A 19,624-nucleotide genomic window follows, 5' to 3' on the forward strand; every position below is an offset into this window, starting at 1 on the left:
AGATAGGATACACATTTAAACACACAATGAGAAAACGAGTAACAGGTATTCAGTAAGTGTCAATCTTTTCCTATAATATGTTCTTAATGCTCATCATCTGAACTATGCACCGCGGCTTGCATGCACTTGGCGGGAGGAGCTCGGCATGGCTTTGTCACATATCTAGACAGGTTTGCAAAATGCGTCAATATCAAACTCCGGCAACGCGACAACTAATGATGCTTAGCTTCGCAAGTCCGCCAAATGCATCTGCAAAACGCGACTTAATTTTTCGGAAATACAGTACTACACTACAGGCTCACGACTCCATCATCGATCCTGTATATAAATTATTCTTCAACAATTTGTCGCACAAAGTATATGCAATCGCTAGCCTCTTGTTGGTTTTATTATTATTATGCTCTGGTTTTTTGATTAGCTGCTAAAGATCGGGATATTTTCTGCCGGATGTTTGTCATAATGAAAAAAGTCACGGAACTCTTTGGCAGAATTCACGTGCGGGAATGGGACGTCCGGTACTTGCTTACCAAGAAATGCACACAGACGATCCCATCCTTCAACCATCTTCATAAGCAGGAGCCTATTAGCAGGTACGTTTTCCTTTATCCACTTGTTGTGCTTTTCATATATCGACCTGACTCTTTCCTTGTCCAAAAACGATTCTTTGTCGTTGAAAATCCCGTCGAGATACGCCTCGCTCTTGAAGAACTCCAGCAGCTCCTCATCGACCCCTTCTGGTTCAAGGCAGAAACCCCAATATACGGTTTCTCTCACGGAGCTGTACCATTTATCAAAGTCCCGTTCCACGAGGATGACCTTTGCATCCGGGTACTGTTCCATCAGAGTGCCAGCAAATAGCGCCGTAGGCACACTAGTGTATCGATTAGCTAGCAATTAGAGACAAACATTTGCTCGTAAATACTTACTCTACGGCAGCGTCAAATCCTTCGTAAAGCACATCCCAGTCCAAGGGCTGCTTGTCAGGATGATAAAAACAGTCGGAAAAGATGTTAATGCCGGGAACAGGATTCAAAGCGAAATCTATTCCGTGGTGGGTATTGTAGCTAAATCCATAAAGTCAAGGTTACAACTTCCGTCTCGTATCAATTTTTATAGTCTGTTGGTGTGCAAATGCTTACCCGAGTATGTTCAGTGCATCTCGGAGACTCATAGTGCCTGTACGGCAAAGACCAGCGCCGATAACTTTCAGCAGTGCCATACAAGATCCCACAGTGTCTGAAGAAGTTCAAAAGCTAACTGGAAGAAAACCTCTGGGAAAATATCACGAAACATGGGGGTTTTCACCTTCCGCAGCAGTTCGACGAAGTTTGGCCACAAACAACAATATTGCAGCTTCTATCCTACAGCAGGCTCTGGTACAATAATATCGTTTTCGGCGGCTCATTAGTCTTCTGTGCGGATCAAGACGTCGATCAACGTCAACCATTGCAAGAACGCTCCTCTAGACATGCAGTGAAAAATGTATTTCGGCGAAGTATTTCTATTTGCATGAATGCCAAGAAGAATGTTGTCATCCATGTGCAAGACATCGAACCTTTCGTCGGACGAATACTCGACATGGATGGCAGCGAGTATATCTATTTGGTCTCAACTGCCATTGATTACACGCCTCAACAGTATTTACTTTGAATATGAAACTTCTTTTGCATGGTCGCATAATTTCTGAATGTCGTTTTGCATGCCTGAATATCAATTTCCGATGGTGAAGGATTAGGAATGTTATCAAGCGAAAACAATTCCAAATCTTATTGTTATACAAGCGGACTTGCACAAATATAGTAGAGCGGCGATAACCACTCAGGAAAATCATCTATCTAGTAGCTTTCCTTCTAAATCTCGATGGTATGACTCCAGTCTGGCATAGACTATTGAATATAATCCTGAAGTTTAGGACCGCGGCGAGATCCCTGTTCCATAACCTCCTAATGATTTCTTGCCATCTTGACGGCGTTCGTTCTTACATCTATCGACTTCTCCCATAAGTAACAATATTTATACCGTAGGTATCGAGAGAATACAGACCGAAGCAAACCATGACATATCACTTGTGGCATCTTTGCTCGTCTATAAGGTCTAGGATTCTTTACCATTTTGAATGTCTCCAAGGGTTGCGCGCAATCAGGACAAGACTCGATGTTTTGAATTCATCGATTAAATAAACTTGGAACCGTTTGTTGCGTAACATCCTCAATAGACCAATGCCCCGGGCAGGTTCATGGTACTTGTTGATAGTCGAGCTCCGTGCTGACCAGTTTCCAATGATTAAGACAGGATCTGCTCTAAATTGGTCCCTTATGGCTTTCGCTAGCTTGTCGTCTGCTTGTTTCCTGTATAAATAGGAACGAAAACGTAGCTTCCGGTATATCAAGGATTGATAGTGTCGTGACATTATGGCGCTGACCTCTCATCTAGTCTTCATGTAAAGCAAAAACTTTGGAATTTTGGAATATACACCGTTGCAGCAGGATGCTTCGACAATTTCGCTTCGCACGTTTGATACGTTGTCTTAACTTCTTGTACTGTGTAGCTTTTGTATCGATCGCTTTTGTGTTCTTTGTATAGCGACACGTAAGCGGTGCATCATTGGTGCTGTCCTGATGCATACAATATAGCAGATCTATACGTCCGGGATCGATGAAGACTGTCTTTGGCTTTATATTTTCCAGAGTCGTCTTGTCCAAATCGTGAATGTATGTGAAATCACTCTTCGTATCAGCTTTCGGTTTTTTTTTTTTTTTGGCTTGCGACCAAATCCGGAATCGCCGTCTGTGAAAATAGTTCCTTTGAAGGCCATAGACTTGACAGCGCCTTGGTTCTGGAGAGGCTTCGACTGGAAGTTGACAACTTGTTTCCACAGGTCTAAATCAAAGTCGATATTGTTTGGTTTTTTCAACATCTGAGTCGCCAGAATTTTGGTATCAATTTGCATATGCGCCGGGATCCAGGATGTTCGTAACGGCATACACTGGAAAGTCTTGATCTCATGGTCTTCGCAAAACTTGGCCATCATTACGTAAGCGAGCGCATGATTCCCGGGTGTTGACTTCGAGTCATAATATTAGGAATCCTCGTCAAACTCGTATGCAGCAGGGTAGGCAGAAAACAATGCATCATGAAATTCCAACAACAACTGGCTTTGCTTTTCTGATGACAGCAATTCTCGTGCGTTACCGGTAATAAAGCTTGCTTCACATCGTGCGCAGGCTTGGTGACTTGTTTGTATCTAGCTTCCTTGATCTCTTGGCTGGATTTGTCTTGTTCGGTCATCTCTTTAGTCGATTATCCTTGACTTTGAGCAGCGAATTGATTACGTAACGTAACCGGTTACCGAAGCAATCTTTGATGCTGTTCAAGTAGGCGGTGCAAATCCTTGAACCTTCATAACGCGCAATCTGCTGTGAATTCGTAAGCGCTTTTCGATCGAATCCAGAATGTTTCAGGTAATTTTTAATATGCCGATGGATCAGCCCACGATAACGTGTTGTACCATCCGTTCGCGAAGACTTCACTGTACGCAGTGTCAAAGAGAGCCAGACTTCAGCGAAGAAATCCGTTTCCAGCCAGTTCTCCATTGGAAATCGCTCTCCAGGTTCAGTAGCATGTATCTCCGATAGGAAGATGTAGCGAGCAAGCGCGTATGCGTGTGTAGGGATTTCGTTTACAGTGATAACGAGCTTCTCCAACGGACTTCGATATCGTGCTTCCCACGAAACGCCATTGATAGATGACTTAATAGTCATTATCCGTTTCTTGCGTTTTGTGGGTGTCACAGTGGTCTTTCGACGCTTGCTACTTAATTTGCCTGTGTTGTAATATGCAAGCCCATATCAGTGCAAAATCTGGAAAGAAATCTGTATGGCTTACCCGCAATGACATCTTTGTCTTTGCTTCGCTTAATGGTTCAAGAATCACTCGCACCTGCTATAGCAATTATAAATAAGTGATGGGAGAAGTTCCGGTATCATAAGTTTGAACTTCACCTGTTTGCCTTTCAGTTTCTTTGGAGCTCGTTTCCGGGGTACGATTGGGGTCTGGAAGTCATCTTCGCTGTCTTCAGCTAAAAAGCGTGATATATGACCAGGAAGGGCAGATACTGTCAGTGATATATATAAATCCAGTATGAGTCAGTGAAATAATCATACCTGTTACTGCATCGCTTCCTTTCGTATTGGACATATGGAAACAGGGAAAAGAAAGGGATCGCGTGGCGACTACAAAAGCCGTTTAAATTCACGCTTAGTTGCGACATTCAAATAGCAATGTTATTTTGATGCATCCTTTTGCTTCCTTGGAGCCGATGTCTCTTATTATGAAAAGTTGTCAAGTGCTACAAATTATTATCCAACGCATTCTAAATCTAATGTCATTCATTTAAACCTTTAAGAATGCTATATTTCTTTCCTTAAGAAGCTTTGCTGCTATATATCGTCCCTCATATCTCTCAGAGGATCTACATCACAGAAAGATTTACTTACATCGATGTTTGACCTTGAATTCGATCATCATAACCGTAAATTGAACGGGGAAAAGTCAGTGCTACCGTACAGGACATTAGTCCCCTTCGTCCCTTTCATTTACGCATACTGTCTAATCTACTTAAGCTCCAACTCGAAATACGTCCAGTCGCCTCTTGTAACACAGCACCGTCGAGTTGCGGTTTATTCAGACCTGCGCTCCCATGAAGCATTGGTGAGAGATATAAAACGGATGTCTTCTTTCTTTCTTGGAAGGGAGCTCTGCCCCCTCCAGAACCCCCCCCCCCGCTCCTGCGGAGGGCTGCCCATTGAATTATTGATGTCTAATATATATTTTATTCGTATACTTCTCTGTATACGATATTGCGAGTGGCAGGCTCTGCATTGGTTAATGTGTGAGGGGAAGAAAAACGGATAGAGATGACATGGAAGAGACGCAGGAAAGCGCAACGTATAGTTGGCCAACAGCATGTTGTTCTCCTCTTGATGAAATGTCAGCTGTGACACCTTCCAAATCTGCATTTCAGCGTCCCAAAAGGGTTAAAATTCTGGGATGTTTTTATTGTTAGTATATACAGCATACTCATGAATTTCGACCATGCGGATATAGGTGCATCTTCTCAAAGTTGTCAGTTATAAGAGTATGTACAAAGACACAAAAGATTCTAAAATGAAATGGGTACCGTTTGGCGAGTTGCGGGAATATAAGTACATCAAGATGATTGTTTGGTGATCGGCTGGGGAGTAAGGCAGTAACGTCGCAACACAGCAACCAGCTCTTTCTGCATGAGAGGTTTCACAAGGTAGTCTGTCATGCCGGCATCCAAGCAACTTTGCTGGGCTGTTTTCTGGGCATCGGCTACAATGTAATGATTTAGTAAAAGAGATTATCCCTTGTTATGCTTGTTAAGTTTCCTACCCGTGAGGGCTATGATCGGCATTGGCCTGTCGACGTTCATCTGCTTTTCCAGCTCACGGATCTTCTTAGTTGCCTCCGTGCCGTCGCAACCTGGCATGTGGTGGTCGATCCAGGCCATTAAAAAGTATCCAGGTCCACGCATTTTCCAAGTATCGATACACTCGAATCCATTGTTGCATGCTTCGACAACGAATCCTGCTCGTTGCAGCTGCTTTACAATCAGCTTTTGAGCCACAGGATTATCTACCGTTGATTTTGTTACACTTTTAGACCGTTTTCAGATAGTCGGTGATCCTTTTACTAACCTTCAGCAACCAATATTTTCTTGCCCTGGAAGATAGCCAGTTCTTCAGGCGTGAATGCTTCAATGTTGCGTTGGTAAGATGAAGAATAGGACGAATAAGGCTGGTGCTGCGGCTGATGTTGCGGCTGTTCGTGCGGCGACCCACCATGAATATTATTCTTGCTGTTGTTATCACAAGTATCCATCTGCTCTTGTGTGCCATCAGTTGTCTTTTGGTTGATATCTGCCAACGACGCGTCGCAGGCACCAGCCTGTTCTGATGACGGTGATGATATCTTTGGTTCGATACCAAGCACTCGAAGCAATATTCTGAGTAACCGTAGTCGTCGCACCGGTTTTGTAATGCGGGTAAAGCGCGCGTTGAATAGTTTTTGCTGCGATTCGTTTCTGGAGAATTTGCCGCTTGTTATTTGCTGTCGAATTCCTTCCGTTGCCGGTGCATAGAGCAATAGTACATGCAAGTTGCGTAACCTTGTATCAGCTTCAATGCTTTCCAACAGACTTTGCATTGTATCAGCTGATGGTGAATCGACTACAAGGCAATGGAAAGGTTCGTCGTTTGCAGCGTATTGCTTTGCGATATCCAGACCTTCCTCTGGCGACTCAACCCGCTTGATAACTGCGTTCGGTACAAGTGCACTGATCCTGTTAGTTTGCCGTTCCGATGTAATGACCAGCAGGCGAGGTTTGCCAAGTAGCTTTGTCAATAGTTGCACTTCATGGTCCCGACGATCAGAGTCTACACCAGGTTCAGCAACACTGGATGCCTTTGTCACACGCACTCGAAAGTGGAAAGTAGAGCCTTCATTGACTTTGGATTTGACCCAGATATTTCCACCCATTAAACGGACTAGACCGAGACAGATAGATAGACCCAGACCGGTTCCTCCAAAGTTTCTGAGAAAACAACATACATGAATCACGACCCTAATTCCAAACGTCCCTAGCTTTCTTACCTTGTCGTAGAACCGTCCACCTGACTAAATGGTAAGAATAGCGACTTGATCTCTTCTTGGGACATCCCTGCAGAGACATCCAATCAGTCATTGATTGCGAATACTGTATTTCACTGCAAACATACCAATTCCAGTATCCTGGACAGCAAACTTTAGCATGATTTCGTCTTCAGATAACGGAGGATCGAGGTCGGCTGGAAGATCTTTCTCTAGCCCACAAGAAACGATCACCTCTCCTTGCTGTGTAAATTTGATAGCATTGCCAATCAGGTTCATCAAAATCCTAAGCAAAATCGTAAAAAAAAATCGCTTGAGACATGCCTGGTTCCTTCGCAAGACTTACTGGCCGATGCGGTTACTGTCACCATATACCATGGTAGGTGTTTCAGGCTCTACAAAAGAGACAAGTTCAAGGTTCTTATTCGATGCTAGCGTGATAAGAAGCTCGATACGGTCCTCTATCAAGTCCTCGAGATAGAATAGACCGTAGTGAAGCTTTACTTTGCGAGCCTCCAGTTTCGAAAAATCGAGCAGGTCATCTACGCATGTATAAATGCATCGTCAGGGAAATGCAATACAAAGCATGTGCTGCTGATCAAAAAGATCACCTATAATTTGCAGAAGCATTTCGCAGCTCTGCTTTGCTATCGTGACAAACTCGCGTTGTTCTGGATCCAGTCGTGTCTCACTAAGTAAAGTGATCATTCCATAGAAACCAGAGAACGGTGTTCGCAGTTCGTGCGCTGTACGACGAGTTAACCAAAAGTAAACAAACATGGAAAAGTTAGCGTATACTTGCACATGTTAGCCAAAAAATTGGACTTGAGTTTGGTTGCTCGAAGTGCCTGTTCTCGACTTGTTCTCGCTTCCTCCAATGCTTTGCGCTGGCTTGCAATCATTTTAGCATTTGCCTGGGTCGCTCTTTGCACAGACTTGAACAAGAGGGCATTCGTGATCGAGATACCAATCACTTGGCACAGGATACTGAGGACAGCAAGTTGCTTGTGCGTGAATATGTTCAAGTTGGCTTCCAGATATAGAACGCCGACAAGCGTGTTCTTGTGAACACATGGCATGCAGATGACAGACTTTGGTTCAGACGTCTGCGCAAACCATTCACCGGTTGCAAAGCGGGTATCTTCCATAATGTTGGGAATAAAAAGGATAGTTCGGGTATGGATGACATAGTGCACTACCAGAGTTGAAATCAGATTGTTGTTATCTTTGAGTGGCATGGGCGGATCAAAGGTCTCGCAACCATTCTTGCTAGAATGTGCTGCTATCCCAAAGACGCCTTCTTTGATAATTATCGCGCCGACGTCTGCTGCAGAATTCGACATGATAATTGCCATCATCTTCTTTAGTAGTTCATCAAATGAATTGACTTCATTTGATAGAACTATAAAGCGATCAATTAGAACCCTGATCAATCCAGCGACGGACAACGCGCAGTTCTTACCTTGTGAGCTCTTGATGATAGAAGTAAGGTCAACCACATCGAGAGATAGAATAGCCGCTTCAGATGAACCAGAGAACTCGTCGCCATATAGTTCTCCGTGTGAAAATTCAGGGCCTACGGCTTCATCCTCTCCCAGTATCATTACACTGTCCAGGCTAGGTGAGCTTTCACGTCCATCTGTCTGCGTCGAGCTATTGACTGGTTTGCTCATTGTCGGTTTGTTTGAAAGATGTTCATCATATTTGTCGCACAGTGATCGAGCTTTGCCCCATGCTCCCCAGCTGTTGTATATATCCAAGGATTGCTGTAGCATTGGCCCTGCTATTGAGTTCAGTTTCCAGCGTAAATAATAATCAGCTGTGCATTGATAAGCCAGGGCAAGAAATGGGAACCACTCTCCCCGTTTTCCGTAATACATTGCGTCATTGTAAAGCTTTGACGACTCTACGGATGGTCCATTCATGGCGCTTAACTCCGCGTCCTTTTCAAAGATAGCTAAGTGTTTTGAAGAGATATAAATTTTCTGTTTGCTACTTACCACAAGCATTGAGAACATTTTATAGTTTGTCTCGGACCGTTCAGCCCATTCTGCCAATGTTTTCTGGTTCAATCGAGCCTGTTTCTCATACTTTTCTAATACGTCGTCATCCACGAGATGATCACGTATGCAAGCAATCAAGGCTACCGTGTGATAAAATAGTGCAACGCTCGTGTGATGATGCCTGTCAAAAAAAGGTGGTTAGCGACTGACCTAGTTTATATAATTCCTAAAGCCATACCCAGGATGATTTAGAGCCACTTCCACTACTTGGAAACCTATATCAGCCGCTTCCTTGTAGCGATCAAAGTGTACGAGCAAAAGAATCTGGAAGCAATGATGGCGCACATGTCTACAGTGAGGAAAAACAATTCATGAGTCTGCACGCCTTATATGAGCAGTAGGAGAACTGTTCTATACTTGCCTTCTAGGGCAGATAGGGGCTCCTGATAACTCTGAGTTGACGTCTTCGACCGGCAACTTGCCCTGAAAAGCCATTACTATCTTCAAGAGTGAAGCAATGAGAATCCAAACTTCATCGCTCTTCACTTCTTCGTCCTCTCTTTCTTGAATGATCTCCTTTAGATATAGCTGCAGCTCGGATAGATTGTAGCCCGTATGGAGTAAGCCCGCAGATATGTAAACTAAAGCCATTGCAGAAAACATCTAGTATTTAATGCGATTTAGCTTCAACGGTGCATTTCGTATTTGCTTTGTTGCAAATCAGGTTACCTTATCGCCAGCAGCAATTGCATATTTGTGTGCCTGCTGAAAATACTTTATGCTTTCCCGGTAATGATCCTTGTTCTTCCACTGTGCAAGCATTCCATGGTGTATCAAGATGGATCTTGCTATTTCAGAATTACCAGCATATTTGTCACTGATGGCGAGACCGGTTTCTCCCAGTAATGTGCCCAACTCATGTTCTCCCAGACGACACGCTGCCGCACCGAGCCATACGAATCCGTTTCCGGTAGCTGGCCCGTATCCATGGTCTATTGATAACTCCACCAGCTTGATGGCAAGGTCTGTTGCCAGTTCGGGGTTGGCCCAGTAGCAACCCGTGCATGCTTCATTCAAGAGGGTCATGATAGTGAGAATACGTCTACTTTGGCAGGGCCCGCGATCTTTGAGTGCTTCGTATCCTATCATTTCTATCCTCTCTTTCATGGCTTTAAAAGCTGGATTGCCGCAGTCAGGTGGTAGCAGCGCTGGCAGATCATCCTTCATGCCAAGCTCTTGCAAAGCATCCATAATAGCTCTTATGCCTTTATCTGTATCTTGCATATGAAAATACATTCTAGCTTGTATCCTTTGGGCTTGCGCTCGATCCACCGGTCTGTCAGTTGAATGTTGCATTATTTCATCAATAAGACGGCTTGCTTCGTCGCGACGATTGTTCCACCAGCGCAGCTCTGCCATCCGCATATGAAGATCAATCGTCTCTCGATATGAAACGTCGGGGCAGGACTCGTCCCACGGAGAATGCGATAGCAGCATCATTGCACACTCGTAGTAAGTCATCGCCATCTGAGGTGCACCGGAATTTAATGCTTCTGCTCCGGCTTTCATGAGCACCTGCCTGTATCGAGACCGAGAGCGGAACTGTTTGATGAATTGAGCACTTTTGAGAAGATGATCTGCCGTTAAGAATACATCCAAGTCCTTGTCGTAGTTTGCCTCTCGATCAGCCATCAACATTTGTCCAATACGCAGATGCATCCTCTCCTTTTCTTTCTCGTCCGCGATCAGCATGGAAGCTGCTTGGCAATACCGGTCGTGAGAGAACCGGTACTTGTCGTCAGCCATGGCTTCGAGAATGGCTTCCTGCAAAGCTGCCTGCAAGCCAGCCATTGCTTGGTGTTCGCTTTTGCTACTATCGGGTGGTGTTAAATATGCTTCAGTTGGTGCAAACTCGAGCAAATCCAGCTGACGGCAAGGAGGAGGGCTTTGTATAGGTTCCATTTGGTCTTGGTTTGTCGAGTCACTCAGATCGCTGCTAGAATCATCGAAGCCGAACATCTCTGTCGATAGCATCAACCATTTGATCTGTTGAAAATCGAACACGCTGCCAATCAGACTGGCCCACATGAGAAATGTCTGTGCTTGAGGATCCATGTCCTTCAAATGCGATATTATGTGACGCACATCCACTACATCGTCGAGGTCTCCAGTGAGGCCACCGACTGACATGGGTGGAAGCTTGAACGGTTGACGCAGGATTTCTGAGATGCTATCCAGACGGTATTTCCATTCTTTCTCTTCCCAATCCAACCAGATATCGCCCCTCCTTTTCATCATCATCATCAGCTGCTTCGCATAGAACGGGTTTCCGTGTGTCTTGTGATATATGATATCAGCGAGGGGTTGAACGATTTCCGGCGTGCTCTGAAGCGTTTGGCTGACAAGTAACGTGATCGCGTCAATTCCGAGATGTGGTAAGCGTATATTAGTGACACGGACTGCATTGTCTTCGTCGTCCAGTTCATCCTGGATACACTTTGCAAGAGTGCGACTGTCACGGTACGTGAGAATTATAAGCATCTTGATTCCAGACGAAATTAGACTGGCGATTAGATGCAGTGATGGTTCATCTAGAGCAGATATTGATCAGCAGACGATGCGGTTACCAATCAAAATATCGCAGTACCTGCTTCGTGTACATCATCAAGGCACTGATGTTTTCCAAATTGTTACTAAATGACGCTTTTTATGTCCATACAGAATCAATACTCACCAGAGTGATGCTCCGTTTTCGAATGATAATCTGTATTACATTGAGAAACACCTTGGATACTAAAGTTTAGATTCATCTTTTGGTCGCATGTTATAGTGTATTCGCTTACTGCATGGAAGCGTGATTCTGCGCTTATTTCCGGCATCATTTCTTCCTCGTGTCTCGCGAGCGGTTCATTGTCATCAATAATTGGTTTCAATTCAGGAACGCTGTCTACAAGGAGCCGGACGTTGCTAAAATTAGGTCCAAGTTGCTGTTTTAAATCTGTGTAAAAATCGTGTATCACTGCTTCAGATTCTGTCAATAGCTGTCGCAGGATAGATGATAGGCAGCACAAAAGTCCATGATAAGGTCGCTTTTGTTTGCTGTCGAATTTGGATGATCCGAGGTAGCCGTATTGCCGAGCATACGTGTGGATAGCTTTCATCAATGTCGATTTTCCTATGCCACCAGGCCCGGTGATAACCACAACCTCGCATCCGGTCTTGTCAAACAGCGATGATGACTGAGAGATGGACGTGTTTGCTTTGTGGCCGCCGCTGGTGTTACTTGTACTGGTGCTGGTCGTGCTGCATACATCATCTTCCCGAGATCTTTCGCCGTCTTTTCCTAATATTAGCTCGTGTGTCGCGCTGACTCGGCGCACGGCTGCCTTGGCTACTTCGATTTCTCGATCTCGGCCGAGGATGTTGCTAGGAAATTGGAACACTGTGCTGATATCATGGACGCCCAGAGGGAAGAACACCAATTCCTTGTTTGTGATTACAATTAGAGCTGATAATAATCCAGTCATTGCAAAGGCTCTCCTACCTCTGGTCTGTTGTTATCCTCTAATCGTCGTAAGCATTCAACAAAGTCCTCTTTGACACCATGCGCACTGCTGTAACGCTCGTCAACCGCTTTCCGTGTCATTTTATCGATAATAAGGCTGATAACAGGAGGCACATCTTTTCTGATGCTGTGCACTAAGGGAACACCTCGCGACAATGCTGCCTGAATAATCTCCATCGGAGAGCCTGTGAAGGGCGGTTGCCCTGTCAAGGTCGTAAAGAGCACAACTCCCAGCGAATACAGATCTGTTCGATGATCCAGTATATATGAAGTTCTGCCTGTTTGCTCCTACACAGAATTCGAAAATTATGTAAATACTTTGACCTCTTGGATTGAAATCCATTTGTTTTACCGGACTGATGTATGCCAATGAGCTCTGCAAGCCGCGTCTAGTACGCTCTGAAGGAGATAACACAGCACCAGAGACTTTTTCCATTAAAAGGGTTTCATCAATTGTTTCTTCGTCGTCCGCAGCAGCAGCCGCCGCCATCATTGCACGTCGCCATCCAAACACTGTCAACAACCTATCTTCATATGATTTGAGGCCGGCGCCAAAGTTCCATATTTTAACCTTGTCGGGCGTGATCCATCTAAATGCGGATGGTCGTAGCTCTCCGTGGACAATGGAGTTGGCGTGCAAAAACTGGAGACAAGAGCAGCATTCGATTGCAAATGTCAAGAAGCATTTGATGTCGAGGATAGGGCAGTTTTCCTCAATAAATGGCGGTTTGACGTCATTTTGGCTGTTTTTGGGAGTATTGTCTTTACTGTTATCATCGTCATTATCCTCGTTGTCATCATCGTTCGAATACACGAGTGCACAAAGTCCATCCTGAGTTAACGTTACTAATTCCAAAACTTGCGGTATGTATCGATTTCCATCGGGCTGAGCGTGAAGCTTCTGCGTAATGTAATACTCTCGTTCAAGCCGAATAATGTAGGGCGAGATTTTGACAAACACTCGACGATCGTCGCTTAGACTAGAAAGAAAAAGAAGAAAAAGAAAAAACAGAGTGTAAAATAGTCTGCAGCATGCAAGAATTATGAATTGACTGAATCTACCGTTTGCCAAATGCCAATGCCATTCTTCCACCTGATCCCGGAAGCACTCTCGGCTTCCCGAAGGAGTAGTTGGGTATATTTATCACGTATGTCTCATATTCGATGTTATAGTTTGGCTGCGAGATAGTGCGAGATAATAGACGGTCTAAATGTTTGCGTTTTGCAGGATGTTTTGTATTATCGGATGATGATAACGGATGGTGGTGATGATGAAACGGCGAAGGCCGTTGTGAAAACATTTAAACTTGTTCAAAAAAGTACAAGAGGGAAGAAAGAAAGGAAGAAAACGAGTGCACGGTCTAAACCAACAAGGTTCGAATCTATACAGATCAGGATGGTGACACACTGTGAACCTTGTGAAGATCATTTTCCAACACGATCACGCTGCTGCTTCTAAGATCAGTGTAAGGCGGTGGCGGTGGCTGCAAATGCATGTGGATGATACCGGCTTGCTCCTGCTGATGCGACCCGCGCTGAAACTCTTGCAACCTGGTTTTCTTGCTTGATGGCTTTTCGTTGTTAAGGACGATGATGTTGGGCTGTCCACCTGGCGCCATGCGTGGGATGCCTCCACCTGGAGGCGGCGGTACACCAGGAGGCGGCATCATTGGACCGCCGCCGGCCATCGGTGGCATCGGGCCGCCCATACCTCCAAGCTGTGCAGCAATCAGGATGCCTTTCTTGACGGTGTAGGAATGAAAGCACAGTGCCCAGTAGACCTGTATAATTGTTGGGAGCGGTTAGTTTCTTTTTTATCGGTCAGCTATCTGCAATGCAATACTTGCATAAAACCCGATCATCATGATGATGCTTAGCAACCCAAACTTGAGCTCGTCTTCCCAAGTCCGGTGGCAATTATAGATGTCCTGGTTTAGGCGGGTAGTTACTGATGTCAAGGTGCTGTTGTTGCTGTTAGTTATTGTGCTGTTCAATTGCACGGAAGCAGAGCCGATACAATCCGTTACATAGTCGTCGCGTTGCGTAATGAAAAGAATAACATTGACAAATCCGTCGACGAGGACAATAAATACGCCGACGAACACGGCATGCGATGCTGTTCGTACATAGTCGTAACGATCCTACAGCAACGCATGAGTCTACTGCAGTCCCAATACTATGAAAAAGCAGATTTCATACCAAATATAATGCGACGAGACCACCGACTGCTACCACACTCAATATCAAGTTTGTAACGCCAAAGACCAGTAATGGGGCTTGGCTCAAAAAGGAATAAAATGCTGTGTACCGAAAGGTTAGTTATATGTTGGCTTTCCTCACTTCCCGCTCTCGTTTTCTTTTACTTACGACTAGTGCTTTGGAAAGATATGCTTGCAAAGTACAGCGATAGACCCTTTTTTTCAAAGTGACAGGTTTAGCAAAAGAGAAATGAAAGTGTGCTACGTCGGTATACGAAGCACTATTACTCACTGCCCAGATCACGCAAGCGACGGCGCTTCCAAAACGCAAATGGATACATCCGCAGCATTTCCGCAAAGACTGGTTGGCTGTGTGATTCACTCGTGGTTTCCTGTACGGCTGAAACAGATAATAGTCCATTAGTATTATTACAAAGAAAAAGAAGAATAAAGTGTTGTGTGCAAGGAAAAAGAGCTTTAAAAAAAAAGAGAGAGTGTGTAATCCCAATAAGCTAGACAACAAAATTTTGGGCAAGACTCCCAAAACGAGCAATTGTTTTTCATAATGGCCCTAAACACGCAAATCCTCTCCCAGTTCAGTCGACGTCTGCTCAACTGTCCAAAGTACAAGTTCAATTATCGGCCTGATGCTAAAAACGCTGCTGTGCTGCTGCCGCTCTGCAATGTAGATGACAAACCCAGCGTATTGTTCACCGTACGAAATCTCAATCTAAGAACCCATCGCGGCGAGATTAGGTAATATGACTGTGCAGTGCCTGGAAACTACAATAGCTTGCTGACTGACAAGATAGTTTTCCCGGAGGCAAGGCAGGTACGAACAACGAATATTCGTATTTTTTCTTCAGTCAATGGTTACCAAGATAACAACGACGCACTAGATCCTAGCGATTTAAGCTTAGAGGATACAGCCTTGCGGGAGACTTACGAGGAAGTCGGTATACCACCTTCTGCAATTGATATGCTTGGCAGCTACTCTCCTCTGCCAAATTACAATGGGTCGTTGCGTGTGCATCCATTTGTCGGCTTTGTCCGCAATCCTCCCGATACCGAGAACCTTTCGTTTAACACCGAAGAAGTTTCACACGTTTTCACGCTGCCACTCGAATATTTGGCAAGAGACGATGTCCGCGAACTGCGTAATTTCAGGGGCACTCCTTACAAGTACACTGTTTTCAAAGTACCGCCTCATATAGAAGGCGAGGGCGAGATTTGGGGTTTGACTTCGTTTATATTAGATGGTAAGTTTGTAAGCCTGATTCCGTCCCGCCTAAAAAGACTTCCTCATTTAAAACATTTGTAGGCGTTCTTCGAAAGATTATACCCGAGCAGTACAAATAGTTAGACCAATAGACAGTAACCAAAGACCGGCGGCCTTCGATTGCTAAAGGATTCTTTTTGTTTGTTTTTGTAATAATTCCACTCTTGTCTATAGCTGACAACTACAGAGAGTTCAGTTATGATCGGGAATTGGGAGAATGATATGCTTCGGTGATGGAGTTGGGTCGGGAAGAGGGTAAAGAAAGACTACGAACATGTCCGGAAAGAATTCTAGATGTGGTCGAGACGGCCCTAGACGAAAAAGATTCGTGCACCGCCGTCCGAGAAGCGGTGCCAGGCTCGTATTCATCATCTTCATCGTCTGTCCACCTACTGCTGTGATCGACATAAATATCAGATTGCATAGTCGTTGGCCTGTTCATCTCGGAACTCTTTCGGAACGGCCAGAAGCCCGTGCGTTCCTTTTTGGTATCATCATGCTGCTGTTCTTCCCAGCTCGTAACACTGCTAGTGTTAGTGCTGTAGCTGCTACCAAGGCGTACGAGCGAGCTAGCATTGCTGAGGATAGAACTGGAATAAGTGCTATTGCTAACATTGTTGCTCTGAATGCTCGCGCCGTTGCTGGACGATCGGCCGTAACCGGGGTTTGTGTTAGATCTTGGCTTGGGCGGTTCCCGTAAAATTGATAACTCATCAATAATCTTTTCATGCACCCATGGCCGCATCAGTAGATACTGGGTTATCAGCTGCTGCTGCAGGTCAAGTTCCCTATCCTGGTCGTCAAGGTCTACACCGTACAAAGCTGAGTTGCTCATTCGACTTTTAGCAGAAGCGCTGCGATGGAGAGCGTTCGTAATAGCAGTTGGTCTGAACGAGTGCTTCTTTGCTGCTTTGACGTAAGAAGGAGGCGGTCGAGCAGGATAACCCGGTGTTGACTGGAAATTGCGAATCATCATCAAAACATCTTGTACACGTGGATCATCCTGTGCATTGCCCTTCACAGCAGCCAGAAGATAAGTCATGTCATGTATAAATATTCCAAGGAAGGGGACCACTGGCACCCTCCATCGTCTTTTCGTTTCAAGGCCCATATGCTCTCTGTATCTTTCGTAGTTTTGTGATTCTGACATGAGTGCATTGAGAAAGTCCAGCTTTCCCATTCGCTTCTTGGGGATACAGTCCCATGTCCTCCTCAACCTCTGGACCGGCGGTGTGCCCAATGCGGACACAATTGCTTTCAAAGTCTGATAATTGTTCAGTGACAAGCACTTTGCTGCAATCTTGATCCATCGATTAATTAGCTCCGCTCGGCGCGACGCTTCTTGGGGTAACAAAATCGAATGTTCGATCGCACGAGTAATATAGTTGAAGAAATCTGTAGACGCGACCACTTTTGGATGCGGCGTACGCGCCGAATGCGTCAACAAGGCATCAGCGGGTATGTCCCGGAAAATCGCTGATTCGATCAGGGTCAGCTGATAAGCAACCATATGAGGCGGGAACTGCATGACATTCGGAACAGTAGCTGCGCTCATGTACAACGTCCGGATCTTATTCAGAGTTTCCCGCGTGGCTGCCACATCGTTTGTCAGTTGCAAAATCTTTTCATCCAGCTCGCGCTCTGTCTGCCTCGTCGCATCGCTGGAGCCTGCCAGTGATCTCTTTCTCGTTTTGCAATCATGCAACGACGCTTCGAGCTCGTCCAAATCATCCTGTAGTCGCCTGTGTGTGGTCAAAAGCGGCGGAATGGGGATGTTGGGCACGTATTCGGGCGCATTGGCGGATGTTGGTGGCGCTAGGCTGTCTCCAGTATTAGTCTGCGCTGGCACCAGCATAGATGCAACAATGACAGAGTCTGCCCACACGTCGACAGGCGACGATTTTGATCGTTTGTGCGTTGCCGTCAGGGACCGCGGTCGAGATTCGTATGCTTGCGAGGAACTCATCGTCTCCGTCATCGTGTGAGGTCTATCGAAACTTGGCCTTCCATTCCTCCGAACGGACTCATCTGTGCGGCGCAACATGAAACAATTAGACTTTGCGCGCACTGAGGTTCGGCATCCAGTCTCTTGACTTACCATTGTTACTATTTTCGTTATCAAATATAACCAAACCTTCATCGTCGTCATCATCGTCATCGTCGTCATCGTCTTCGTCCGATATATGAGTATAGTCGCCGTCGTCTGAAATTTCATGATCGCTGGTTTTTTCTGCAAAACTAACTGAATTTCCACGAGCACGGTTGTTCCCTTTGGAAAGAGCCGAAGTCGATGAGGATGATCGAGGTGAAGGTTTCATAGAAGATGGTTGCGATGCAGTTTGGGGTGCGGGAGATATACGGCTGGGTTTTGGCGGGACGGTCGGCTTCATCATCCTAGCTGGTTTTGGCGGAAGAGGTGGAGGAGTCTTTGCACGCGCGCTGCTGTGATCACTTTTCAAACTTTGGTTATCATCTTCAGTGGTCCGTTGTGGTATATGAGAGGATGAATGTGAGGTGGAAGGGTGTATCGGGATGTTAGGAGACGGTTTTTCAAGGCGGATGGATTTTGCTGGCGATCTCTCGACTGCTATTTCCTCGAGCTGTGTCAGACTGGACCGGATAAGTGCTAGAGATGCTTCGTAATGCAATGGTTTTGATACTACGGCTGCATTGAAAGGGCATTAGTCGAAACGTCATAACCATCCCTGCCCCCCACCCCTCGGAAGTGCTGCTGCTACGTACTGCGGTGAACAAACTTCACACCGTGAAGTTCTTGCGTCGATTTCTCTATGGCCGATAGAAACCTATTGTAGGCTTCCTATCCGCACCCCTAAGTTTACCTAGACATCAAGATTCTCATGACAACAAAGTGCTACCTTGATGTGACCCTCATCTAGAAGCCGCGAAGCTTCCATGTAAATGTGTTGAGGGTTCTCCATGCTGAGTGATTGTGTCGCATATAAAATGCCAGTATGTACAATTGTGCTCGGAGACACAGCCCCTCACTGAGAAGTGATATAAACAAGAGGAAAAGGAAAAGAACCGAGTGGAGAAAAGCAAAGAAGTGCGTGCTTCAATAATCCAAGAGCGGCGGGGAAAGATTCTCGTCCTTTTTCAATCGCGGGTTTCCGGCGCTGCCAGTGGTGAGGAATAAAAAACATGCAGATGTTTGTAAGCAGACGGTCGTTAAGTAATTAACTGTAACAACTGGATATGAGATAATTGCACTGATTTAAGGGCATTTCTCGAACAGCTTGCTTCAATAAGCTCTTATCGAAATAGTCGTAAGAGGATCGCCCCAATTCATTTTAGTCCAGTCGAAAGTGAACGGAAATTATAGTACAAGATACACTGGATGCGAGCTAGCTTTTCTCGACACAAGAGTGCTTCTCCTGTGCCTCTTTTTTGATCGAAATGAGCATGCGTTTTAGTCCTCTCATGTGTCTAGCTAGCCAAAAACAGCTAATGGGTGCTGAACAAATCGGATTCTATCAAACAGCACAACATTTCACTTGGAACCTTAACCTTCTTCCGATTAATATATCATTTCCTTAGAGCCTGTAGGTTAAGTGGTTGCAGTCCTTGTTTGTCAAAGGAACTGGCAATAAGATGTCAGCAACATTGTACCACAGAAAGGAACGACGTTACCATCTATCTGATTAGCTATCGAGATAAAACCTCGGTATTCAAATCAGCCAGCTGGACAACCTAGCATGAGTTTTGCTCTTAGATACTCAAATGAGAACAAATATAGGAATGCAGCACTGTGTACTTATAATCCGCTTAACGGGTATGTTATTACTTTGATTTGTCTCTGCAGTCACTATGCAACGACGTCCCAAACAACTATAGTTCCAATGTTCACTTAAAGATCTGCAATATTGCGAAGCTGCCATAACGAAAGCTT

At 45.2% G+C, this 19,624-nt stretch overlaps 6 protein-coding genes across 6 annotated transcripts; 1 reads left to right on the forward strand and 5 right to left on the reverse strand.

Annotated features, from left to right (window-relative positions):
* Positions 1-414: 414 nt before the first annotated feature.
* VTP01DRAFT_2915 (uncharacterized protein) lies at positions 415-1,219 on the reverse strand (the record flags this gene model as incomplete). The annotated part of the gene is made up of 3 exons (XM_069381428.1): positions 415-871; positions 927-1,064; positions 1,140-1,219. 3 exons carry the CDS (start codon positions 1,217-1,219, stop codon positions 415-417), a joined length of 675 nt encoding a protein of 224 aa, XP_069237121.1.
* Positions 1,220-2,429: 1,210 nt separating this feature from the next.
* Positions 2,430-4,197, reverse strand: VTP01DRAFT_2916 (uncharacterized protein; the record flags this gene model as incomplete). The annotated part of the gene is made up of 6 exons (XM_069381429.1): positions 2,430-2,638; positions 2,770-3,064; positions 3,193-3,275; positions 3,350-3,810; positions 3,940-4,078; positions 4,164-4,197. The coding sequence occupies 6 exons, from the start codon at positions 4,195-4,197 to the stop codon at positions 2,430-2,432; spliced, it is 1,221 nt and encodes a 406-aa protein (XP_069237122.1).
* A 1,012-nt stretch (positions 4,198-5,209) lies between these two features.
* Positions 5,210-13,541, reverse strand: VTP01DRAFT_2917 (uncharacterized protein; the record flags this gene model as incomplete). Its single annotated transcript, XM_069381430.1, has 19 exons — positions 5,210-5,355; positions 5,416-5,658; positions 5,721-6,616; positions 6,676-6,742; positions 6,801-6,958; positions 7,019-7,214; positions 7,284-7,418; positions 7,475-8,074; positions 8,135-8,615; positions 8,673-8,856; positions 8,914-9,024; positions 9,097-9,338; positions 9,405-11,266; positions 11,323-11,347; positions 11,410-11,460; positions 11,519-12,160; positions 12,220-12,528; positions 12,593-13,220; positions 13,303-13,541. The coding sequence occupies 19 exons, from the start codon at positions 13,539-13,541 to the stop codon at positions 5,210-5,212; spliced, it is 7,215 nt and encodes a 2,404-aa protein (XP_069237123.1).
* A 90-nt stretch (positions 13,542-13,631) lies between these two features.
* VTP01DRAFT_2918 (uncharacterized protein) lies at positions 13,632-14,859 on the reverse strand (the record flags this gene model as incomplete). Its single annotated transcript, XM_069381431.1, has 5 exons — positions 13,632-14,021; positions 14,088-14,381; positions 14,440-14,540; positions 14,608-14,653; positions 14,731-14,859. 5 exons carry the CDS (start codon positions 14,857-14,859, stop codon positions 13,632-13,634), a joined length of 960 nt encoding a protein of 319 aa, XP_069237124.1.
* Positions 14,860-15,003: 144 nt separating this feature from the next.
* VTP01DRAFT_2919 (uncharacterized protein) lies at positions 15,004-15,797 on the forward strand (the record flags this gene model as incomplete). The annotated part of the gene is made up of 4 exons (XM_069381432.1): positions 15,004-15,194; positions 15,251-15,270; positions 15,338-15,697; positions 15,760-15,797. The coding sequence occupies 4 exons, from the start codon at positions 15,004-15,006 to the stop codon at positions 15,795-15,797; spliced, it is 609 nt and encodes a 202-aa protein (XP_069237125.1).
* Positions 15,798-15,913: 116 nt separating this feature from the next.
* VTP01DRAFT_2920 (uncharacterized protein) lies at positions 15,914-18,656 on the reverse strand (the record flags this gene model as incomplete). Its single annotated transcript, XM_069381434.1, has 4 exons — positions 15,914-17,745; positions 17,816-18,382; positions 18,460-18,535; positions 18,594-18,656. The coding sequence occupies 4 exons, from the start codon at positions 18,654-18,656 to the stop codon at positions 15,914-15,916; spliced, it is 2,538 nt and encodes an 845-aa protein (XP_069237126.1).
* Between the last annotated feature and the right edge of the window lie 968 nt (positions 18,657-19,624).

This window comes from Rhizomucor pusillus, assembly GCF_041956525.1.
Source record: "Rhizomucor pusillus strain CBS 183.67 unplaced genomic scaffold VTP01scaffold_14, whole genome shotgun sequence".
Classification (NCBI taxonomy): Eukaryota; Fungi; Mucoromycota; class Mucoromycetes; order Mucorales; family Lichtheimiaceae; genus Rhizomucor; species Rhizomucor pusillus.